General features: G+C 31.3%; 2 protein-coding genes across 2 annotated transcripts in view; one reads left to right on the top strand and one right to left on the bottom strand.

Moving 5' to 3' along the window:
* Nucleotides 1–23881, bottom strand: part of LOC123295340 (transcription-associated protein 1) — a 52455-nt gene extending 28574 nt beyond the window's left edge. Inside the window, exons 1-2 of the mRNA XM_044876652.1 lie at nucleotides 23853–23881; nucleotides 1300–1866 (exon numbers count right to left, since the gene is read on the bottom strand). Of these exons, the coding sequence (XP_044732587.1) occupies nucleotides 1300–1854 (555 nt within the window). The 5' untranslated portion in view covers nucleotides 1855–1866; nucleotides 23853–23881. The remainder of the gene's footprint in view (nucleotides 1–1299; nucleotides 1867–23852) is intronic.
* On the top strand, nucleotides 3037–24524 carry LOC123296237 (NACHT and WD repeat domain-containing protein 2). Its single transcript, XM_044877699.1, has 16 exons — nucleotides 3037–3139; nucleotides 3213–3301; nucleotides 10451–11581; nucleotides 11646–11846; nucleotides 12469–12819; nucleotides 13246–13490; nucleotides 13558–13704; nucleotides 14284–15212; nucleotides 15846–15972; nucleotides 17580–18158; nucleotides 18642–18994; nucleotides 20125–20321; nucleotides 21402–21571; nucleotides 21629–21787; nucleotides 21957–22146; nucleotides 24384–24524. The coding sequence occupies exons 1-16, from the start codon at nucleotides 3037–3039 to the stop codon at nucleotides 24522–24524; spliced, it is 5112 nt and encodes a 1703-aa protein (XP_044733634.1).
* The last annotated feature ends 1366 nt before the right edge of the window (nucleotides 24525–25890 follow it).

Below are 25890 nucleotides of genomic sequence, written 5' to 3'. Positions count from 1 at the left end.
TTATCGTCCCCAATTTCGATAAAACTCTGTATATAAGGTAATTTTGACCCAAAAAATACAAAAATCGGTTTCATTTAACGATTGGGCGAATAATTCTCGAGATAATACCGGAAATCGATCCAAAATATCGTTTTTTTTCGAAAATTTCTCGGCCAATCGCCAAATAAACTCAATTTTTGAATTTCTTGGGTCAAAATTACCTTATAAACTGAGTTTCATCAAATTCCGAAACAAATAATTTTTTACGATTTTTTCGAATTTTTCTAAGGGGTACCCCTTGAAAAAATTGCAAAAAATCGATGCAAATTTATCGTCCCCAATTTCGATAAAACTCTGTATATAAGGTAATTTTGACCCAAAAAATACAAAAATCGGTTTCATTTAACGATTGGGCGAATAATTCTCGAGATAATACCGGAAATCGATCCGAAATATCGTTTTTTTCGAAAATTTCTCGGCCAATAGCCAAATAAACTCAATTTTTGAATTTCTTGGGTCAAAATTACCTTATAAACTGAGTTTCATCAAATTCCGAAACAAATAATTTTTTACGATTTTTTCGAATTTTTCTAAGGGGTACCCCTTGAAAAAATTGCAAAAAATCGATGCAAATTTATCGTCCCCAATTTCGATAAAACTCTGTATATAAGGTAATTTTGACCCAAAAAATACAAAAATCGGTTTCATTTAACGATTGGGCGAATAATTCTCGAGATAATACCGGAAATCGATCCAAAATATCGTTTTTTTCGAAAATTTCTCGGCCAATCGCCAAATAAACTCAATTTTTGAATTTCTTGGGTCAAAATTACCTTATAAACTGAGTTTCATCAAATTCCGAAACAAATAATTTTTTACGATTTTTTCGAATTTTTCTAAGGGGTACCCCTTGATCACTACAAGAGATGAAATCATGTCAAAAAGGGGCCCGTGTTTTTTTTGTAGCCCCAAATTCAAGGGCTTGTAATTCAAAGAATTTTTATAATTTTTTACAATTTTCATATTGTATTTTTAAAATGTTAATAAATATCATATGAAAAAATGACTACATAAATGCTTTTCATTTTCTTATAATCTTAGTTTGAAAAGTGCCTACAATTGAAGCTTCTAGACCAGAATACCTCACTGAAGATATTGTGTTTATCTTACTGACGGAGGACAGGCGAATTTGTAAGAGAATTCTTTGCTATGACTGTACATATTGCAAGCATTCTTCTACAAGTTAAGACATGTTACGTATTCGTAAGTTCTTTCAGCCGCTGGATCGCTTACGATGAAAGTGAAATTAACTAAACTTACCTCAAAACTTTCATTCAGTTCTTGAGCAGCTTTTAATTTCGAATCATCTTTCGATGTATGATCAGCTAACATTACAACATAACTTCGAAATTTATTAATTTCTGTAGTCAACAATGTATCAGACGGTATACCACCGCCAGATGACATCACCAGTCCCGCTGCCGAAGCTGTATTTATACTTTGCTGGTGTTGCTGTTGTTGATGTTGCTGTTGGAGTTGCTGCTGCTGAAGATGTTGAGCATGTAACTTTTGTGCAACATTAAGATGCTGCTGTTGAACTCCTGGTGGTAAAACATTTATACCACCGATTATATTTGAACCGGACTGAATTGAGGAACTACTGGCCGTAATTTGTTGTATGCCCCCACTTCCCGATACACCTAGGGCACCAGTACTACTTCCAGCCCCAACATTCTGATGATGGTGTTGTGCTAACGCTGCAACATGTTGTTGATGAAATTGACTTGTTTGTGGGCCACTTTGTTGGGCGCCACTTGCTGATAATTGTTGTACATTTTGAGGTTGGTTTAGGTTTGCTGGCAATGGAGGTGGCATTTTGAATTATACCTAGAATAAAAAAAAAGAAAATGTTTGAAACATTCGATCTTTTATATCAGAGTGACCATAAACGGAAAAATACTTTTTAAAGGACAAGCTTTTATTGTACTAAAAACAGGAAATAATTTTTTCTATGAGTCATTCATACACGACTATTTGTAAACTCAATATCAAGAATGAATCGAAATATAAGTAGGTAGGTGGAGTGGATGAGGCGCTCCGATTCATTTTTGATATTTTAAATTGAGGGCCCCCAGCTTACAACAATAGTCGTGTATGAGTGACTCATAGAAAAAATTATTTTCTATTTTTTTAGTGAAATAAAAGCTTGTCCCTTAAAAAGCATTTTTAATAAAATTTTTATTCTATGAGAATCAACTTTTCTAATTTAAAGTGTTCTTCTATCTCTTAGCTTTTGGAATCTAAATTAAGTATTATAGCAACTCGAAGAACTAAGCCCAATCTGATGTCAGAACATGATATCTCTCATCAAACTCTGCAAAGTTATTTTATAATTGGTTAACTACAAAACGAGTTATTAGCCACAATAGATTAAAATGATCCACCTCTGTATAAAAATACTTCTAATAGAGTACCTATAACCCCACGTTCTACGCCAATGAATTGATAATTTTTATGTTGGTTATTTTGTCCTACAAAATCATGTCAACATATCCAATTTTAGAAAAATAGCATTTCGCGTTTGGGGATACAAAAAACGTTTTCAAAATTTCAACTTTGCAAACTTGGTACTAAGATAAGTTTAGCTCAGCTCAAAATCAGTCGATATAGACTAATTTTGAGCTGAGCTATATCTGACAAGGGCGTTGATTGATGATTGAATAAACCAGAAGTTGAACACCAATTTTTTTAAAGTTAAGACACATCAAAAAAATTTAAGAAACTAATTATTGCTCTCACCAAGTTTTAAGAAAATTACTAACCACATTTTTAATTCACGATTACATCAACTATCCATTATTAAAACTCCCACATTGTTTACATTTCCATGGAAACATGGAACTTATTAAAAGTCGTGATTGTTAGAATCGATTGATATGTATCACAAGTTTTAGTGGTAACTTAACTTTCAAAGTTAAACAACAAAATATTTACATTGTTGTGTGAAAACAATAATGTTTTGAAATTTTTTGCAAACCAAAATAAATTACTACTAAAATGGATGATCGTACAATTGACACGATATTTGCTGGATCGTTGGAATCTTTGCCACCGGTCAGCTCAAAAATTGTGCGAATTTTTACGAGTTCGACATTTACTGGTAATATTTTGTTTTTTTTTGAAAATTATTTACTTTTTTTGTTTTGTTTGCGAATTTATTACTTGTTTTTAAGATACAACAATGGAACGTAACACGTTAATGGCAAAATGTTATCCAAGAATTAAGGATTATTGTCGTGAAAAACATGGTTTGGAATTTCAGGTATGATTTCATTAAAAAAATTCCTGGTGTCCTAGTATTAGACCAATTGTAAAATTTCCCATTACGTCTACGGATAGTTTCCAAAAAAATTTGTAAAGTTTAAAAAAAATTAAAATGGTTTTTTAGGCTGGGCTATAGCTATTTCAATTGACTTCAACTAGCAAATAATCTAAAATACACGAGTATAAAGAGAACCAAAGGTCCGAAATTTTCATGATGTGTTGAGCTTCTTGAATTAATATGTATCGAGATTAGGCCCTGTTGTTTAATTTTACATGAAATTACAAAGTGATTCTGGTAAATACCACATTCATTGAAAAAGCGGTTTTGGTATCCAAAACGTTCTCAAATACTTTCGAGTCCAACTCGGGGAGACAGTTTATTTTTATGATTTTTGGGACGTGTTTATGGAGGCTTGGTCCACCAAAACGGCCAAAGTATGACCATAGCTACTAAATAAGGCCGTAGAAATTTTCAGGAGACCATCAATATCTACACCCCAAAAAACATACAAAATCTATGGTCACTCCAAGTAAAGACCCCGAATCTAACTTGCTAGAGAAGCGATGGACTTTTTTATAAAATTTTTTTTTTCTTGACCGTTACTTCAAATAATGCAAACAACATACATTTAGAAGACCTAAGAATTTTTTTGAAACGATCGAATTTCTTAAAGCTAAAAGTTGGCAATTTGTGAACAGTATTTTCAGGTCATGTACAACGAAAATAAAATGCAGCTCTTATAGATAAACGGAACAAGTTTTTTAGAGCTATGAAAGAGTGGAAAAAATAAGGAAGGGGAGTAGAGTTTCAAAACCATATAAATTTTGCTAGAATCAAATCGTGTTAGAATTACTATAATCACAAGACCACGTCCTCCATGAGAATAGTAATAATATTTTAAGGTAATATACTACAAAAAAGTGTCTAATCGTTTTTTATGGTCTAGTCCTCATCCGTTAAACGCTTGAAAAGGAACATAGTTCCAAAACAGCAAAACTAAATTAACGGAACCGCAAAATATGATAAATCGTCAAAAATTCAAAGATATAAAAACTAGACTCAATGAGAAAACACAATAGATCTTTTTCCGAACACAATTCCCTCAATCTCAAATAATAAAATAAAATTTATTAGATAGGTTATTAGTCAATAGTGATTTCGATTCTAACAATAGTGTTAGAATCGAAAAACATTTCAAGTTTAGATCATAAAACCATATATTAATCAGCACCGGACTTAAATTGGAGGGTCTCTAAATCAAATGAAAATTTTATTCACTTTGAACGTAAAAACGATCGATAAAACAGTGTTTTATCGAGTAGTAAGTAAAATGATTTTTACACCACTCAATTACATTCTTAATATAATTTTTGAGCCGTATTTTCAAGAGCCCCAAATAAAAAATATTTCAGAATATCTCAGAAAATCAAATTCTGGGATAAATAGCTAAAAACGCTTGATTCTTTTTCTTGTATTGGTTAATACAGTCCTGATAAAAGTTTTCAAAAGTTTTGCTGTTTATAAACAAATAAAGTTGTTACATTTAAATATGTTTTTGCATGTGATTAAACAATAAATCTGATTTGGTAATTTAATATTGCTGATTTTACAGCCATTAAATTTCGTACTAGATACATGAAAAACATGGAAAATATGGATAAACTCTCCTAAATTACCTTTTTCCACTTGTTTTCATTTTGCAAAACTGCACTGCGATATTTTGATATAATAATTTGCATATAAATTGTAAAAAAAAATAAAATACTTCAAAGATTTATGATTTGTATGTAATATAAAATAAATTTACAGAATGTCACAGAAGAATAGTCGTAAAAAGTTAAACATGTTTATAGGTTTTCTTTGTGTTTTCATCACAGATATATTATTTTAATTATATATCCGTGTGTTCTATACAAATATTCGTGTAATATGTATTGCACAATATGATAAACAAACATATAAATTTTTTTTTTTAATTTTGGACTCTAGAAATAATTAATTTAAACTTATAGAGATTATAATTAGTCCAGGAAGTCTCATCAATAACCCCATGGAAAAAGCCCTAAAGCTTGCTGTAGAAAAGCAAATAATTTGGTCTGATAGAATACGAAGTTCTAAGAAAGATAGCGTTTATTGTATTTTTCCATCTGAGGCAGAACATAACCTAAAAAAATTGGAAAAGTCGAAAAAAAAAGAAGCAATCTACAAAAAAGAAAAGCTAAATAAGAAAGTTGTAGACAATAAAAAACACCTATCAAATGAAATAGGCTTGGTAAGATTTCGTTGGTTATTCCCCGAAATTGTGTTATCATGTGCGCCAGTAAAAAAAAGTTTTTTATCTCTATTTAACCTCATATAAAACGAATAAAGAACAGGATGATTTTGCAAATTCTAATAATTGAACTTATTTTAATTTTATTGTACTTACATACACGACCAAAAATGGCGTTCTCTAAATTTTTTTTTAGATTGCTTTGTTTTTTTATAAATGCGAAAAACCGTTTTTTCGACTTTTCTGATTTGTTTAGGTTATGTTCTGCATCAGTTGGAAAAAATGCCAAAAACACTATCTTTCTAAGAATTTTTTCTTCTACCCGAACAAATTTTTTGTTTCTCGATATGATGGATTGTGTTTCGTACATTCCCTAGTGTAATTTATGAATCTACCCGTTTATCTCAAAATCTACCGAAGATATCAACATAAGTTTAGTACTAATTCACGGATGTACATAAACCATACACGTGGACTCTGGAACTAAGCAGACTATTGCAATAATGAAATTTTTAGACTAAAAATTTCTGATTAGCCCTCCTCTAGGCCAAAAATTACTGTTTACCCCCTCTCTTTAGTCAAAAGCTAGGATAAGAGAGTAAAAGTTTTATTTTCCAAATTTAGCAATAAAGTAACAGTACCTGGATGATCGAGTTTTACTCGGTATTAAAGGAGTTAAAAAGACACAAATTTTGTCACTAATATAAGAACCGTTTAAAATGTCTCCACACGAATATCAATTCGAATGTCCCGGTAATGTGCTTTATTTCGTCACCAATAGAAGTGAGGAAGAGAAACGAAATCTTGCTTGATCGATTTTTCACCCCAAAAACCTTTTGCATACTAATTTTTCAGGAAAAATCGTTAAAGCCTTTTTCGAGATTGCTGATATACCTAGTGTTCAGTTTACATCTAGGCATAAGCCTACCACGAAAATGACAGAATACATGCGTTAAGCAATGCATCTAAGAAAGGTGTATTATAGACATAAATTGAAGCTTCAATACGCGTTGAGTTAGTTGTAAGAAGTATATACAATTCGGGTTAAAACTAAACTCGTTGAATTTTTGAAAATATACTATGAATAAATAAAAAGACAAAGGCGTTTGCCCGTTTATCTGAAAGACACTGTATAAGTAATAATTGCATGATTACTTATTTTGTTCAAAATACTAGTATTATTATAAATATTTTACATTATTTCTAATAAATAATTTTTTTCATGTAATATATGAATTTTTCTTTGAATATTATAATAAAAAAATTTAGAATTTTTTGATTAATATAAGTAAAACGGAAATATTTATACGAAGCAAAGTTTTGGAAAATAATTTTTACTATGAATACAGCATTTTGCTCCGAAGAGGAGAAAATCTAATCTTTTCTCTTAACTAAAAGAACTATGATCCTTTGAATAAATTTAATACGCACTTGAAACGTTTCTAAGAATACTCTCAATTAAATTACCCTTTTTCTTGGAGCCTTCTCCAAAGTGAACTGATTTTGAGAATCATCGCCTATTTTTTTTAACTCGCACTTGAAACATAGCTAAGAACACTCCCAATTAAATAAACTTTCAAAGGAAACAAAAAAATACAAATCGGCTCATTCGTTTAGGCGCTACGATGCCACAGACAGACACACATAGCGGTCAAACTTATAACACCTCTTTTTTTGGTTCGGGGATAAAAAATAGTAATTAACTGTGATAATTGATGCTATTATACTATCTTAAATGGCATGACAAATATGTTTTTCGTAAAAATACCAACAATTCTGTTCAAAACAATTTTTCGAAAAAGCAACGGATTCGGCCGAAATTGGACATGGTATGTAAAATTTCCAACACCTGTAGCTTCGAAGAAGAGTTTTTTTGCTCACAAATTCTCAATACCAAAATTATTGTTCCGGTAAACACTATAACTTTTATATAGTACCATTTATTCTGATACATCCGTTCCATACATAATATATAAATTATTTTAATTAATCAAATCAAACCCATATTACATAAAAATCTACAAATAATTACCAAACAATATTAACCCTAATAAGGTCACTAGGTATAAATAAATACTATACGACAGACTGTATACCGAATATTAACCGTGGATGGATGATACCTACATGGTACAAACTTATACAAAGTCATTTAGAAAACAAAGCCTTGAATTCACCAATGATGACTAATATTATATATGGTTATGGCGAGATACTGTGACCTTCGTACCAACTAGAAATTATAACGAAAATCTTCTATGTACTACGAAACAGAAAACACGTTGAAAAATATTAGGGTTTTACCAATTAACATTTCAGTGTCATAATATCACAAATATTAACCTCCGATAAAACAGCTGTTTGTGTTTTGTTTACCAATTTTTTTTTTAATTTTTCCAAGTAAATCATTTTTATTGAAATCATTTCATTTAAGATCAAATAGCAGTTTTTCTATTCAAGTATATTTTTAATAGCATAGAAACAAAATTTAAAAAATTTAATATTTTTATTAATTTATTTCAAATAGGCTTGATACCCGCTTAATTCACTAAGTTGGGTTTAAAAGTAAAGATTGGTAAAGACCAACGCGTTTTAGTTTTCATCTCCCTTGCTTTCACTTATCCCCCTTCCATAACATTCGAAATAACGGTAGGGTTTGTTTTACACAGGTAAAATATATGTACAATTTTTTTAAATGTAAAATAGTCATAATTCATTGAGTATATCAGAAAAGATGGCCATGAATTGTATTTTGTCTCTATATTTACAGAAATCTTTAATTTATGGTTCAAAATGATGCTCATAGATATCTTTATAAATTATAGCTCATAAGTTATTCTGATATTCTGATATATGAGCTGCATTGTTGTGGAGTTTCATTCAAATCCATTCGGTAGTTTTTGCGTGAAAACTTCACAAACAAACATCCTTTACAATACAATTTATTCCTTAGAAATAAAAAATAACAAATTATCAAAATACGTAAAATGAGACGAAATGCGGCAACGACATTATATAATTATCCTATTAGCATACTAATTAAGTCGAAAAGTTCAAAGTTCAAACTAAACTGCTAATATTTTTTATTTCGTGACACAAAAATCAAATATTTTTGTTTAAGTCCTTTCACTGATTGGAAGTTAATTGTGCACTGGCTAGAAGTAAATTGTGCTTTTTTTAAATTAACATTGGCGGCGAAAGTACCTCCTTAATTCAATAAAATAAGTAATTTGACTTCTTAAAAATTAAAGTATAGCAAGAAAATATTGCCTTAAATCAAAGTATTTACTTGCTGTCTTAAGAACAAATTTTCCTGCTAGTACTTTTCTTTTCAGTTTATTCGTAGGGAGCACACCTTATGGTCGAGCAACTGAGTCGATCATAGCGCTCGATGCGGACAATATTTCGTTAAATCATGCTCACTTTCAGAATTAAAATAAATTTTATATTTATATTTTGTATATAAAAAATTCCATTTTATATCTGAAAGATTGATTAAAGAAAATAAATATTTAATAAATTTAACAATAACAGTTTTTGACAGATCAAATCTGTCAATTTGAGAGTTCACATAATATTTGATCTCTTGCGTGTGATCTCTTTCTAGGCCTCCATCTCTTAATTGTTACAAGAATTTCAATTTACCACGTTCTGGGTGTTGTAGTTCTTGTACATACACCGTACATTGAACATTCAACAAAATTCTATATAAAATGATGTGTTTACTTTTTATAATATTTTCGTGATATTTCTAACACATTTACCCGTCAACGGAAAAACCATCAGATACTTTTATGTGATTTTCAATATAAAAAAATAATAAATACAAATAGCTTTACAATGTACCGGTTTGAAGCTATCACTAAACAAACAAAAAAATTCATTTGAGAGCGTTACAAGTTTACTTTTTATTATTGAAAAGTCATTATTGTAGACAATAATTTTTTTTTATAATCAAAACGGGGTTAAAACATTGATTACTTTTGAAAATTGTTTATCAATTTAATTTATCAACAGAAAGCTTTCAAAGATATTTATAAACGAAAAGAATAACGATTTGAGATTAATACCATACTTTTAGTCGCAAAAATGGAAGAAATAAGGAGTGACGTGTTAGATTGTCTCCGTTACATTTTCGACGTTAATAATGATTTGGAGCAGAGACCTATTTCAGTTGGGAAGTTTTTCTACCTAAACCAAATGTTAGTGTCTGGGACTGGAATTTCGATATTGAGACAGAGAAAAAATTGGGTCAGATTTATCGGCTATTCATTAACGATAGTGTATCAACTGTTATAAATGAATACCGACTCTGAATGCCTAAATAGAAAAGAGAATTCGAAAACAATTTCGCAGTACCAGAGTCGATTCGTCCTATTGAAGCATACGACCAAGATTTGTACCTAAACTTAAAAATTTTCTTACAAATACTGGCAATTTTTCCGGTCAGGATAGCTACCGCAAGGATATTGTTTTTTAGTTTTCGCGGAGTAAAATCTTGGATGCGTGCATCAATGGCACAGGAAAGATTATCCGGGTTAGCTCTCCTAAATATACACAAAAATGTGAACCTGGATATCGATGAAATATCAACGTTTTCACGAAAAACAAACGTAAGCTTTAATTTGTAATTTAAGGATCTACAAGCGGTAGGGCAATTTTTCATCAAAGGTTTGATTTTTTTTAAATATGAAGTAGGGTGCAGTACTAAAAAATTAAATTTCTTAAAATTGTGAACAAAAGGGAACAAAGTGAGCCGAGTCTTTATTTTTAGAGTTAAAATTGCCCAGTAAAGCGAGCGGATATCTGCTAGTAATTTTATAATTGTGTATTTATTTTCAAACATCCTTCATACTGCACGATTTCTGTAACAGGTGGTGGACATGAGATGGGGTGTACGAGATGAAGCCACTGATGATCACATGACCACCGAGCTATGTATGAAAGAAATTGAAAATTGTCAACGTTTATCAATGGGTCCAAATTTTGTTGTATTTTTGGGACAAAAATATGGTTATCGACCCATTCCAACTTATATACTTTCCTCGGAATTACAATTACTCCGAGATGAATTAGCTGCTACGGGTCATGATGTCATACTATTGGATACTTGGTATCGTAAAGATAGTAATGCCGTGCCTCCAATCAGTGTTCTCCAACCAATCTCCTCAATTTTGGTCAACTTTAATAACAAACGTATTCCAAAATTACAAGCAGAAGATCAAGCAATGTGGTGGGATATTTTGGGTAAAATGCAAAAGTTATTTCGTAAAGCGAGTAGCTCCCTATATGAGCAAGGAGTTATCGATAAGGAAATAATGCATAATTATTTCATGTCTGTTACGGAACGTGAAGTTATTAACGGAGTATTAAACGTTAAAAACACTAAGAATCATTGTCTGGCTTATGTCCGATATATTAACAACATCAACTTACAAAATTTAAAGAAAGCATCCAATTTTGTGGATATTATAAGTCGAAGTTTAGATACCGAATCTTCCAAACTCCTTAGTGATCTTCGAGATGTACGTCTTCCAAACAAAATTGAGACAACAAACATGCAAAAATATACCGTGGAATGGATTGGTCGTGAGGGTTTAGATCCAGACACCCATGAGGAGTACTTAAATCATTTCATAACACATTTTTACAAGAATATTGTTAAATTAGTGGATCGTGCCATGCGTAAAGAGGATTCTAGTGCTCAAGGACAGATTGTTACAGAAATTTTGCAGCATTTACATGCTTGCAATAACAGTGTGACAGTGTTCTATGGACGTCAGGATAATTTGGATCATATTGAAAATTACATGAGAAATAAGTCTGATAAACCGTTGGTACTTTATGGGGAAGGTGGTAGTGGGAAAACTTCTTTGTTAGCGAAAAGTGCAAGTTTATGTAAAGTATGGTTTGCTAATGCAAGACCGATTACGATTATTCGATTTTTGGGTACTACACCAGACAGTAGTGCGTTAACGCCAAGTTTGATTTCGATTTGTCAACAAGTAAATTGAACATATATTTTCTACAATTTGACTTTTTATAACGTTTTTTCTTTTTTAATTCTAGATATCATATAATTATATGTTACCCTTCGATGGAATTCCAGATGATCTGGTACCCTTAACGGCACATTTTAAACAATTACTAACTCTAGCTACAACACAGCAACCATTATTTCTATTTTTCGACAGTGTGGATCAGTTAACCGGCGCACAAGATGCTAATAAAGTATCATGGTTGCCAACACGTTTACCAGATAATTGTAAGGTAAGTTCCATCTGAGCCTCTGTGATTTAATGAACTCCACAATATTTTCTCCCTTCAGCATCTCCTGGATTTCTCTATTGGTTCGGATGCGCCATTCTTCCTCGTTCGCTCGGATTGCGCCATATATTCTTCTTATGATTTTTCGTTCAAATCGTCTTATTTTCTCTTGGTCTTCTTGAGTCAGGTTCTAACTTTCACTGCCATATATTATGATGAGTCGAATCAGTGTATAGTAAATGGTTAGTTTGATCTTGCGTGAAATTTGTTTATTCGTCAGGATCATTAGATTAACAAAGTATGCCCTGGTTACATTCTGCAATCTTTCTCTTACGGCGACAATCATTCTCCCCTCGTTGTTCACCTGTTATCCAAGATCATTGCGCTACCGCCTTATAAACTACATCATCTATGACTAGATCTTTCATTGTCCTCCGGTCTTGTTAGGCTGACATATTCGTGAATACACGCTGAATGAGATGAGTGAAGCTGATATATTCATACTTGTCTTCAGTGTAGCGCAATTATAAACAATGTAGTGGAGAATTCAACTCCTTATTTTACACCGGTTGTATGTTGAGGCAATCTATCACTATCTCACGATTTATTCGGGAACATTTTACAGATAATAGTATCATGCGCTGCAGAAGAATCAAATCCAGTTGTATCTCAAGATTATCATTTGCTACGACGTATGATTGACGTCGAAGAGAATTTTGTCGAAGTTACTGCTTTGGGTGAAGATTTAGCAATGAATGTAATTAAAATGTGGATGAAAACAGCATGCCGTGACTTAAATAATTATCAATGGCGATTAGTATCGAATGCTATCAGTAAATGTAGTTTACCCATATTTGTAAAATTAGTATTTGCGGAAATATGTAGATGGCGAAGTTACACAAAACCTCAGGATACACATTTAGCTTCAACAGTTATGGATAGTATTATGATGTTATTTGAACGAATCGAAAAACAAGTAAGTCTACAGAAAAACTTTTATTATACTTTGGGAGCATATTCTACAGGGTGGATCATTTTAATATATTATGGCTAAGAGCGCATTTTGTAGTTAACCAATAAAAAAATTACTTTAACAAAAGTTGCAGAGTTTGTTTTTTCCGGGTTACTTTAATAGTCAATTAAGATACTAATAGGTGAGAGAAGAATAAAATTTTAAATTAGGAAAAGTGAAAAGTTTTATTCTATTTCTTACCTTTTAGGATCAAAATTTACTACTAAAGCAATCCGAAGAATTAGGTCCAATCTTACACCACAACATGATGTCCCCGTCAAACTTTGCAACTTTTGTTTAAGTTTTTTTTTTTATTGGTTAACTCTAAAACGAGCTATTAGTCATAATAGATTAAAATGGTGCACCCAGTATATTTATAATAAATTTTAGCATGGTCGAATTCTAGTATTTCATGCATTAGCATATATAACAGCAGCTAAAAGTGGTCTTTCTGAATCTGAATTAGAAGATTTAATATCGTTAGATGACAAAGTTTTGGATGATGTATACCAATACCATTTACCACCTGTAAGACGTATTCCACCGTTACTATGGACTCGAATTCGTAACGATTTACCAAATTATCTATCCGAACGTGAAGCTGATGGTGTAAACGTTATGAATTGGTATCACAGGTAAGAAATTTATTATGCGATGTCGTAAGTGAGAATAGGAATTTTTAGAATAAAATTCTTTTTTTAGACAATTTCGTGATACGGCCAGAGAGCGTTATTTTAAAAATATGAATATGGCAACATATTTTCATTCATCAATCGCTGATTATTATCTAGGTATTTGGGGCGGTGGTAATCCAAAACCGTTTAAATTCACTGAAATACAACGACACAGGTAATATATCACCCAAACATTCTCCTCATTTTTGCCCAAAGTACAAAATTTTAAATTTTTTCAAAGTAAAAATAATTTTGTATTTTTTGATCAGTTTTAAGTAAAAAAGTACTCTTGTGATTTTTTCTAGACGTTTAATTTTCGAAATAAAAATTCTTGAAAAATTAAAAAAACAATATTTTTTAATCTCTTAAGAGGGAATCTCCATATAGATTAATCTCTTTAATGTCTTAAGGGGAATTCGCTTAGCTAACGCAGCTCCTACACTACGATTGTATTTTAAATTTTGTTTTCTATCCTCAATCTTGTTTCGATCTTTTTAGTGCATTATTTAAATTATCTTTTTTTGCAGTCGGATTTTTGATTTTTTAATTATTTATGTTTTGGTATTTTATTTTAAATTTTTATACCATGTATATATGAAATATATCAAGGTATACTAAGTTTAGTCACTTAAATATATTGGTGCTACGAACAAAATTTTGGTGTAGGTGGGGAAAATATAACCTTAATTAGTGAGCCTCGCTGCTCAAGAGTTTTTCCTTTTAATTTAAATTTATTAAAATAAATTATTTTCAGATTTAATTTAACGGATAAAGAAGGTGTGGCTGATCGTAAAGTACCCGTTCAGCCGCTAGTATTTTATTCTTCAGATGGAGTTCCATGTCGATACAACCTTCGCAAATTTGGTGAATTACCGTTCCATTTGGTACGGTCTCGACGTTTTAACGATCTATACTCCAACGTACTATTCAACTACGAATGGTTACATGCTAAACTATCTTCATGCCCATTGCAATCCGTACTCAGTGATTTCGAAGACGCAAGTGCCCATTTAGAAAACGGTGATAGCGCAAAACGTGAATTGTTATTGGTCGCGGATGCACTTAGATTAGGTGGTGCTATCTTGAGTGCACATCCAAATATGTTGGCTCCTCAATTAATCGGACGATTATTACCCGAAATTGGTGGTAATTCCAACATAAAAATGTTATTAAAAGCATGCGACCAATATGGTCCTTCGAATTGTGCCTTAGTACCATTATACCATTGTCTGCATACCCCAGGAGGGCCACTGAAATATTCTTTAGAAGGACATCAATTTGCAGTGTTCTCATTTTGTTTAACTTCAGATTATCGTTATATTGTCTCAGTTTCGAATAAATTTATTACATGGGATCTGTCTACAAGTGATATGACCAGAGATGTAAATCCTGGAATTGAAGGAATTATGATGCAATTGGTTTTAAGTCCGGATAATAAATGGGCTGCTGCTTATACAAACAACAGTCAAACAGTGTTGTTGAATACGTTGTCGAGTGAATTTCAATTAATCGATAATCCATTAGAGGATAATTATAAAGTTTGTGGAATATATTTGTTAAATCAACATTTAATTATTTTTGGACAAAAATCTTGGGTTATTTATAATATGCGTGGTGAACGTCAGGATACTTTTAACACAAACATTCCTGATAAATATAAAAATGAGGATTGGAAAATATTACGTAAGTATAAAGCCTTGTTCATACAGAAATACAAATATTGAGATTTGTCATATCTTGCTATAATGATCTGGGTGTAGGTTAGGTTAGGCTAAAGTAGCTGTTCTAGGGTGGGACACACTTAGACCATAGTACAGTGAAGGATTTATATCAAATTTCTTAACAAAAGTCAGAAAACTCAACTCTTTTGTTTTGCATTCAAAGTTATTTTTTGGTGTAGTTAAATTACTACTCCATCTCAAACAGATCACTTGAGTTACTACCTCAACCTCACCCCCGACTGTTTTGTAAACCGCACTGTTTTTTATTTATGTGTCAGGTTTAGTCGGACAAAATTTTTTCTAACAAGGCACAGTTTAAGTTTTCTGTAATTTCTGTAAGACAATGCTAAGGATGGAGTTTAAGATAGTTAAGGCAAAAGTAAAAAAAGGGCCAAGCAGTTTTCTAGTGAAACAGAACTCTGTAACTTATAATTCCAAAATCACGTTACGTGGAAACAAAGATAGATAAGACAAAAAGTGGCTCTGAGTAGAAAAAGTTAAAAAAATTGAAGTAGAGAATGAAGTTATATGGTTTGAAGACAAATATGACGAAGACTAATATTGATTGTAACAATTTTTTTTTTGCATTTTCTAGAAATGGAATTTCAAACTTTAACCGAATATCGAATTATCTACTGGTTAGATGATAAAGAAGACGATGATCGAATGTTATTCCAATATATAAATAACGGCAATGAATTTGAATGTTTTAACATTCATAGGTAATGTATTTCATAAACACCAAAATACACAACACTTGAAATACACACAAGTAGGTACTCAAAAAATAATGAAGTTTCATACAAACTTTCATCCCCTTTAAGAATGAATTTTCATAAAAAAGTGATACAGTAAACTTTTGTCTCAAGCCATAAGCATATATATCAATTTTTATATTTCTAACTTCAAAAATAACAAAGTTTCATGTAAACATTCACCCCCTATTCTACCCCCTTGAATAATGAATTATTAGAAAATGATCATAAAATAAATTTTTGTTTTGAATCATACAAACTTGCAACCCTCAGTTTAATATCTTAAAAGATGAATTTCCAAAATTCTCCTTCTTAGTGCACACTTGGGAACGTTTGTGCAGAATTTCATGCTTCTAGACATAGCGGTTACAGCTATGCGATTGTCGATCAGTCAGTTTCTTCTTGTATATATAGATTTTTATTTGCAAGCATGTTCCTTTGTTATTCTTGGTCTTATTGGACTCTACCAGGACCTTATTTTAAGAGCAAAGAAGTAAATTTGAAGATGCGCTACTTCCAAGACGAAAATTCTAAGATCATTTGTAAAAGGAACAAAAAAGTTCAGTAGTCTCATAGCTATATGCTTTTTCGCTCTCGAGATATACAACTTTTCAATATCATTTTACTGGTTTCTCCTAAATAGACTTCGATACCAAATTCTCTAGAAAAATGATGTAAAGACAATTTTTCTAGAAAATTTTACGTTCCTCAAATTAATTGTCTGCAATTTTGTTTGAATTTTTCATATTTTAGAAGATATTTCGAGATATTTGAATTTTAAAGAATATATTTAATCACGTCAAAATCGCTCCTAACTTCACATCAAATTTTTGGAGGAAAAATAGAACTTTTTAAAGAGCTTAACTTTCATAAAAGAAACGTGAAAAGTGTCGTGCGTTATAAAACCGTGAAAACTAAAACAAAAACGAGAATTTACAAACTATAGTGTATAGTATACATTGCTCAGTGTGGCGTCGATCAACTGTTACTGTTTGTAAATTATCGTTTTTCTTTAGACTTCCAGTTTCCACAGAGATTGTAGGGCGACTCTTAACGAAGAAAATTTTGTTTAAGTATCGTAAGATGCTTCGTTACCGATCGCGCATGATTTTTTCGAAGCACCTTTTTGCGATGAAAATTTTTTTACAAAGAGATTAAAAGCTACAATTTGAGCCTCGAAAGGATTTCTTGCGAATCATACAAGCCGCGATCTTTTTTGTGATAAAACCGTGTTTTTTCGTCAAGATTTTTTTTGATTTTTTCTAAAGTATTATTTTCTAAAAACTATTTTTTCTAATAATTATCGCGTCGAAAGACCGGACAGGTTAATATTTTTCAATACTGAGGTATTTTGCGCCGCACATACTGTACTATTCGACCTTTAAAATGAGCCCTGGTAGATCCTAAAAGAAGCAAGCAATCATCTACCATTTTAAATTCTTCCCTCACAATCGCAGCGCCTCAACCCCCCTTACCAAAAACTTTCTGCCAGGACTGATGTGACTTTGCTACTGACAATCAAGTTAATACATGAAAATATTGTGTCTCGTTAAATTGAATGTTTTTGTTCATAGTGGTTTGGTTTTAACAAACGATAAACAATATATGTACACCTGCGTCTCGGAAAATAATTATTCCGTAACAAAATATCAAGTGAACCAAGAGGCGAAACAATGGGATTTTGTCACCGAACTTCCGCGTGCTGAAAATGACATCACTGAAATTGTACTACAATTAAAATTGGATAAAACCAATGACATTTTATTTGGCACAACGAGCAATGGATTCATTGTTTGGGATTTTAACAATGAGATCAGTAACTTTGCCATGGAATTAATGTTACCGCATGGCGTTCGAAATATATCGACGAAAATGTTAGTGAGTAATTCGATCATGTTAAGTGCACATAAAGATTATGCAGTGGCTGGAGTACGCAAATTATTATATGTATGGAATTTGGAAACTCAAACATTGGTGAAAATTTTGGATGCACATTTTGGACGAATTATCCAATTGGAACCATTGACTATTGGCCATTGGAATTCTATAGTTACGTCTAGTATTGATCGTAGCGTTAAAGTTTGGAATATTAATAATATTTTCGAGCAAGTGCATGTTATTGATCGACATGAGTTGCAAATTGATACTATCAGGTAAAGATCTAGAAATTTCTAAGACCTATAAGTACAAATGACGGCCAGAAGGCGATATAAAGCTGCTTTTTTGGTATGTTATATAGACCCATTAGGGAAGTATGAAACGCAGCTTTACATTGTGTTTTGCGATTTTAGTTGTTTTTTTGTAAGATTATTAAACTTTAAATTCGAAAAATAAGTTTTATTGAGAAAAACGTGCTCATATATTTAGTTCGGCTTAGACTTTCAGGTTCAATGCAAAGTTCATTCTGCTTCATAACTAATAAAAGATAGAAGAACACTTTTAATTAGAGAGATCTCGATAGAAAACAATTTTTTAATGACATGTGATTAAAATATACGGATATACTTTAATTTTTAGAAGAGTAAAATTTCATTTAGGCACAAGCCAAAAACTGAAAAAAGCTCTAAAAATGCAAGTGGCAAAAATTAAACCAGTATTTAGCAATTAATAACGAATTTCTCGTATTATTTTTAAAGTTTAGCAAACGAGGGAAATTTGGCCGTAACCGTAACGCGCGGTAATGTTGGTGTATGGGATCTGAAAACTGGACAATTATTAACAAAATTAGCTGATAATACATTGGGAGCAATTGTGACGCATGCGTTAATCACACCAGATTCGAAGTATATAATTAGCGCTGAAAGTGGTAACGTATTAATATGGAACCGATTAACGGAACAAGTATTATTTAAAGAGCAGCAACCGTTTATTAAGCAGCTGATTTTAATGAATAATGAACATCATGTGTTAGCCGCAAGTCGTCCTAATAATCCTTCGGGAGTTGATGTGAATCGTGTTACGGCTACTGTTATTGTTCGTTCAATACCAGGTGAGTAAAAATTTCATTAATTATTCCTCAAATGATAAACGCTCATAAAGACTGTCTTGTTTGCAACTCGGATAAAAATTATTTTCAAGTGTAATATTAACCCAAACAATTTCAATCAGAAATCTGCGCCATGCTGAAAGGTGTCTAGATCTGTAACCCTTGAGGCGTTAAAATTCAATCGATGATAATCTATGCTTCAAAGAACTGGATCGCCTGGCACTGAATAATACAGTATATCGGGTACCGGGCCACTTTGGCGTTAAAGGGAATGAAGCAGCGGACTCGTTGGCACTAGAGGAATCTTTCCAAACGCCCCTTTCGTCTGAGCCAGTCAGTCTCTTTAGCAAGATGCTCCGTAATTTACCGAATCATGGAATGGCTTGGACAAGTCCATCTTGATTACTAGGACTTTGCGCAGAGCATGCGGTAGACCAAACTGTGAGAAGGGTGGTGGGACTCTTGACAGGACACTGTCGATTGACCTTCGGTGCAAAAGGAAAACTAGCGACGCCAGTTGTACTAAAAGTAACTATAATTTCTACAATTACATTGGCAAATTTTGTCAATTCTTCCGCATGAATTCGGTCTCTTTCCTGGCCTCCATGCCCAAAATTTTTAGCGAAACTCCTCTTCCCCTTTAACTAGCGTATTATGTTCGAAATGGTTTTCGATGGTAATCTTTATTGATTTCTATTACCGAAACTTTTTATAGGTTTCTATATTACACGGCTCAGTAGTTGGAGGGGAGAGGGATATACAATTTTGGATGGCATGATTATAAAGGTTTTCAGATTTTTAGATAATGATTTTTGTAATACAGGCGGACATGACAAAATTACAAGGGTTCCTTTTTTCATCTTTGATGGCGGAACCCTAAAACCAATTTCTAGAGTAGGGTTATACTAGAATGACTGTTCTGGGGTGTCCTCTATGAATCATTTGGAGCTGTTTAAGAACAACAAGAGTGCTTTGATGCCAACAGACTTCAGGCCATTTCTATAGTAACTTTGACCCCAAATAAAAAATAAATAAAAAGCTAGAGTATGTAACGATTAGAAAAATAGCTTCTAAGAAACTGTGTACGATCATTCTGAGACACTCAATATAAATTTTTTATTTTTTGGTTCAAGATGGTAAAACAGTGTACACATTTGAATATCCAACACGTTGTGTATCGGGTGTACCATTCAAACAGCTGGTTCAAACATCAGATGGATTACATTTGGTATGCGTTGGAGCTGATAAAAATAATAAAGATTGTATTTACGTGTTTAATGCAACTAACGGCAATCAAATCCACAAATTTGGTTTAAAATCAGGCATGAAAGTTAGTTTAAAATTTTTTTAAATATATTTTAAAAGCCATCCTGGTTACCAAGACAAGTTCTAGTAGAGTGGAAACGTAATTTTAGGCGGCATTTGGGCAAAAAAAAAAGGATTGACGCAATTTGAAAATCTTTGTGTATCGTTTGAAAGTCTTTCTGTATCTCTTTCCGTATATAAATAACCGTTATGACAGTCAGTAAGCTAAATGTGATAACAGAGCTGGTCAGTTAGCCCTAATGTATGTACAATAAATAATAAATTTTTTAGAGGTACTTAATTGTATATTCAGTCAATAAAAACAAAAAAAATGTTTTTATTTCAATTCTTCGTATATTTTTTAATATTTTTTGGCTAACTGACGGGAGTTGTTTCACAATATGGTTGGCTGACCATTTTATTTATAGATAATATACAATTAAATATCTTTAAAAAACTTTTCAAGTTTAATAAATTAATTGCATCTTATTTATTTATTGTACATACATTAGGGCTAACTGGCCAGCTCTGTTTATTTAACTCACATTTAACTTACTGACTCTCTTAACAGTTCTTTACAATTTTCAGCTTTCGTAAATTCATTTATATATCACGGCAATCATAACCGTTTTGATAGCATATATCTGACCATTGTTCTACCATTCGCTTGACTGACGGCAGTATGTGTGTGTACACAACTACTATAACCAATCTTCAAATGATCAGCGTTAGTAAATTCACAGAATTTATTTGGTCTGGCTCTTAATCCATTAAGAGTTTACATTATCGCTTTTCTCAATTTTCTGCATTATAAATAATCTTCTAAGTTGTATAAAAACTCATATCTGCCTGATGATTCACTTTTCCTCTAGGATGTGGATGTATTTTGATTTTAAAAAGGATGTTGTTCCCTTTTTTTGATCTCAAGAGCTGCACTAATTTGTTTTTTGCCACAAAACTTTGATATATTTTTAAAAATATATCAAAGGGAGGAAATAATCATCAGATTATTTCTTTCCCGTTGGGTTGATACTTCTCGAATACACTTTAGTTTGCGAAACACTAAGTTATTTTATCTTATTCAATATTTCGGTTTTTTTCAAAGGATGTTGCATCTTTAGTCGCGATGCCAAATAAAGGTAGTTGGGTTGGAGTCATTTTATCTGACAAAGGTGCTGTGTTTGATGTAAAATCCAAAAAATATATACGAACTGTACCAAAATGGTGTGGGAGTTGTACTTCAGACTCAAAATATGGTCTTTATGCTCCTCAAAGGTAATGAATGAACTTAACGAGTTGTAATCTTAAATTATACGAAGAATTATATCTTAGGGGTGGTTTAGAAATGATCGAATTAAAAAAAGGTACCACTGTGAAAACATTTATTCCAAAAGTTGCAGAAGGAGTGTTTACGATTATCTGCCTATTTAGTAGCACGGATGATTATGTGCTGTACTATCATAGTGGCAGAAAAACTGTACGAGTTTTCCGGTATGTTACCGCGCTGATAAAAAATTAGAATAGTTCCAGAAACGACCTGCTTCTCTATATTCAGATTTTTTTTAAACTATTGTTCTCCTACTATCTGAATTAGAGCAAACGGTCGTTTTATGGACTGAAACTAACAATTGGAAATAAAAATAATCTTTTTTTTTTTTAGAACTGAGGACACTAAAATGATAGCAAATTATCGGGTACAAGCTGAATTAACTGCAATTAAGAGTACGGTAGATGGTAAAGCTGTTGTTTTGGGTACAGTCGATGGATGTTTAAGTGTTTTGGCCATAGCCGACCCTCAAAGACCCGAAATGGTTGACTATCTACAAACATTACCATCAAGAGATGAGGAGGTAACCAAAGAAATTTTTAACCATATATAAGTAATAGATAAGTTCGTTTTTCTTACCAATAATACACTAAATTAAAGGAGTTATTTTTTAAAAATAAATAGTAATCCAACTGAAAATACATTGTTATAGAACAAAACAATCCAAAAAACATAGCGTTTTATTTTTACGCCGAATCAATGGCTGAGTTAACTTGGTAAAAGTCAAAAAAACGGTTTTCTTACGAAAAAAAAAAACTAAATAGAAAAGTTGTAGATATCAAAAAAAAATCAAGAAAAACCTAACGATTGGTAAGTCCGATTTGGATAGGTAGGTGCGCGAGAAAACTAGAAAATGAGCGAAAATTGTCGTTTTTAAATTTCTTTATAACCTTTTTTCTTTTTCGATTTTAAAGTTGATATTTGATGAAGGTATGAATAATAGATTCGCAAACTTTCAGTTTGTTAGCAATTAAGAGCAAAATTGGAAAGTTTTTTAAATATCGCCTTTTTGCGATAAAAATAAAAATAAAATAAAATAAAAACTTTACTCTTGACCGAGGGATTATGATAGAGCGATATTTTTCAGGGCTTAATCTCTTCGTCCAGGTTTTTTCTATAATGATATTTTAGCAGTAAGTGAAATTTTTTAATTTTTTTATGCCGAAATTGGTACACAAAATTTTTTGGGATGATTTTTTTGCGATAAAAAGTAAAATTCACTTCAATGTCACATATTGAATGTAAATGCACAAAATCCTTACAAATATGGAAGGCGGGAGTGCAAAAACAGCAACTTTTTTTGAAAATTAATATTTAACCAAATACCAAGAAGTTATCTACAACAAAGGTGATTACCATTTTTGGCCTAAAGTGCATTTTTATGGAGATATAGGCCGAAATGATTTTTCTCAAAATGGTGGCACTTACGCCCTCAAACTTATATTGAACCCTTAAATAAGAAAATAACTCTTGTAATTTAATGCAAGAAAAAATTCTCTATAGCCTGTAATAAGAGTTGGTAATTCAATAAAATAAATCAAAAGAGGTTGCAATTATTATAATTTTTATAGAGTCGTGTTAAATTGGGTTGAGTTATTGCATATCATCCATTTTTAATCCTCGCATTAAGAGACATATTAGATTTAAATTTAATATTTTTAACTCTTCATAAATATTTAAATAAGGTATACCAACAGCTAACTCGAAAGTTTTTGTGATGAGAAGACTACTCTCTGTCATCCGCACCCTTCTACGAGGATGGTTTTAAACTATAAATCACTTAATTCTAGCAAAATTGGTTTAATTAAACTAGAGGTTTAGAGCCAACAATCACGATTGAAATAAAATTTACGTTGCAAACTGGTCGGAAATAAGTTTGCACGGTTATTTCGATTTCCTTGATTATTTGTTCATTTTGGTTGCAAATTGGCCGTAAAAAATTGGTTTTCCTTCAAATAGTTGCATTCGTATATAGATAGGTAGGCTCATAGTTCAATTTTAATGTATTTGTAAACAGTTTTGGAAAAATACGAGTTTCATTGATTTATTAGAAATTTTTGTTAATGCCGGTAAAATGTGTTTATCTAACTATGTAAAACGTATATTGTCGTGTACCGGGGTATAACACAATATTTAAAAATACAACTTAATTTTGTTTCTATACATAAAATAAATAATTTTTGCTGCCCCAAAATAAGTTTAAAAATATATATACAAAGTCATACTCACCCCTTTTATAATTTAAAGGTTATGTTGGCATTTTTTTATACAAATACTGAAATAAAATATAATAAAACTTTAAACAATTTAAATTAGATTTATATTTTTAAAAAATAATCAGTTTTTCATGATAATCAATCTTATTACTTATTTAAAACTTAAATTTTTGACACTTTTTTCGTTTATGTTTTAAAGTTTGCAAAATTTCGAATAACTTAATTAACTTACCCGAGCGATATAATTACTTAAAATATCACAAATATATGAAAATCATTTAACTTGACATAAATTAAAAACTATTTTTTATAATAATTTTCATTATATTTTATTTTCACAACATTTATTAAAAAAAATGTAAACTGTTTTTAATTTCCACCACTTACACTAAACTTCTGTTCAGTTCATGAAGTGTAGCAAAACATCGATAGGTACTTGGTAGTCAATTTGAAATTATTATGGCGCAAGCTTGTCGGCATTTAATTCCAGAATTTAGCAAAATATGATTAAAAATAAGGCGAAATTTTTTTGCTTATTTTTCAGTGGAAGAGAAATTTAGAAAAATTACGAGCCCAAAGAAAATTTAAAGCAGCTGCAAGTGTTGCACAACTTACTAAAAGCTGGCATAATGCTAATATCGTTCCAGCATCTCAAGTACTTGATGACGACAATGAAGAGGAATAATTGGAAGAAAAAACAGAACCGACAAGAAATTATTTAATTAATGTTATTTTGTAGTTTTTATTAATAAAATACCCATTCTATTTCGATAGATAGTCATAATAATTGTCCCCGTCAAAGGATAGGCAATATTTTTAGAAACTACTTGGCCAAATGAATTAGATTTTTCGAAGGAAAAGTTGTTCTGCGTTCGCCATATTGGGCAATATACATTGGAATCTCAATAAATCGAGCCTCTTTAAGTCGTAACCTCAGTAAATCGAAAAAAATGTCATTCCCATCCTCCGAACCCTTAATCGGTATCTCGAATTAATTACACTTTGTAACTCGATCGAAGTTAATTCCCTGCGAAATATTGTAACAGTTAGTAAGATATAATCGCTCCTATCTAAGCCAAAATTTTAGCTACTACTTTAGAACTACTTGTTGAGTCGAAAACTCATTCCCATGAGTTCGAGTTATCGAGGTTCCACTGTATTTAATTAACTGTACTCTTTAAATTTTCAAAATTTTTCGGTTTGAATAAAAATAATCTATTTTCACATATTTAAGGAGTTTCGTAGATATCGTTTTCGAGTAATCGCCTGAGATTCCTTTATAGATTTATAAATTAAACAGTCGATATCCTTGATTCCAGACCTTATGACTAAAGGAAAAATAATTTGGGTACAAAGAAAAGCGTATAAATTATAAAATGAAACAAATATATTTAATAATATTTTTTAATTTGTATTTTTTTTTTTTTTTTATACAAACAAAAAAGGAATTTGTAACAAAACGTTCTTTTCAAAAATATTTACAATAATTTTAAACAGAAGAATTTTGAAGGCCCTACCAAAAAAAACACTGATTTTATCGAATCAGCAGAGAACCAAAAAAAAAAACTACTGTTTAAAATTTTAGTAACCATTCTCAAAAAATCAATAATTTTTTTTTTTTAATTTATAATAATATATTAATTAAAAATCTGTTGTTTATTTAAATTTTTTAAATAAATTTTGTAAATGTTGAGTTGTTGTTGTGATAACAATTGTTATAAATAAACCAAAAAAAGTGAAGCTAATCCACGATTTTCTTTAAATTTTTTTAATTCATAAATTTGGTTGCATCCAGCTAAAGTAAGCGCTCAAGATGTTTCAGTTAGTAGCGGCACCCCATATATCGATGATACGATTTTTTTTATAAAAGACGCATGGGGTGCCAATAATAACCCAGCATTATTGAGGGATCTCTTCAGCTAAACGCATCCATTATTTCATTCAATTTGTTGCTTAAACCTAAGTTTAGTTGATTGCAGCACTGATATATGGAAGTTAACTATTTTCCACTTTGAATTTTGTTTCAGAAATTAGCTAAGGAAAGTGAAACT

This window comes from Chrysoperla carnea, chromosome 3 (genome assembly GCF_905475395.1).
Source record: "Chrysoperla carnea chromosome 3, inChrCarn1.1, whole genome shotgun sequence".
In the NCBI taxonomy this organism is placed as follows: Eukaryota; Metazoa; Arthropoda; class Insecta; order Neuroptera; family Chrysopidae; genus Chrysoperla; species Chrysoperla carnea.
This window is presented reverse-complemented; position numbering and strand designations above follow the sequence as displayed.

Excerpts from the sequence above, each read along its gene's own strand:
- LOC123296237 (XM_044877699.1), top strand. The coding sequence starts at position 3,037 with ATGGATGATCGTACAATTGACACGATATTTGCTGGATCGTTGGAATCT. Across the intron at positions 3,140-3,212 it reads TACGAGTTCGACATTTACTG|ATACAACAATGGAACGTAAC; the intron begins GTAATATTTTGT and ends CTTGTTTTTAAG. Across the intron at positions 20,322-21,401 it reads GTTTAAAATCAGGCATGAAA|GATGTTGCATCTTTAGTCGC; the intron begins GTTAGTTTAAAA and ends TTTTTTTCAAAG.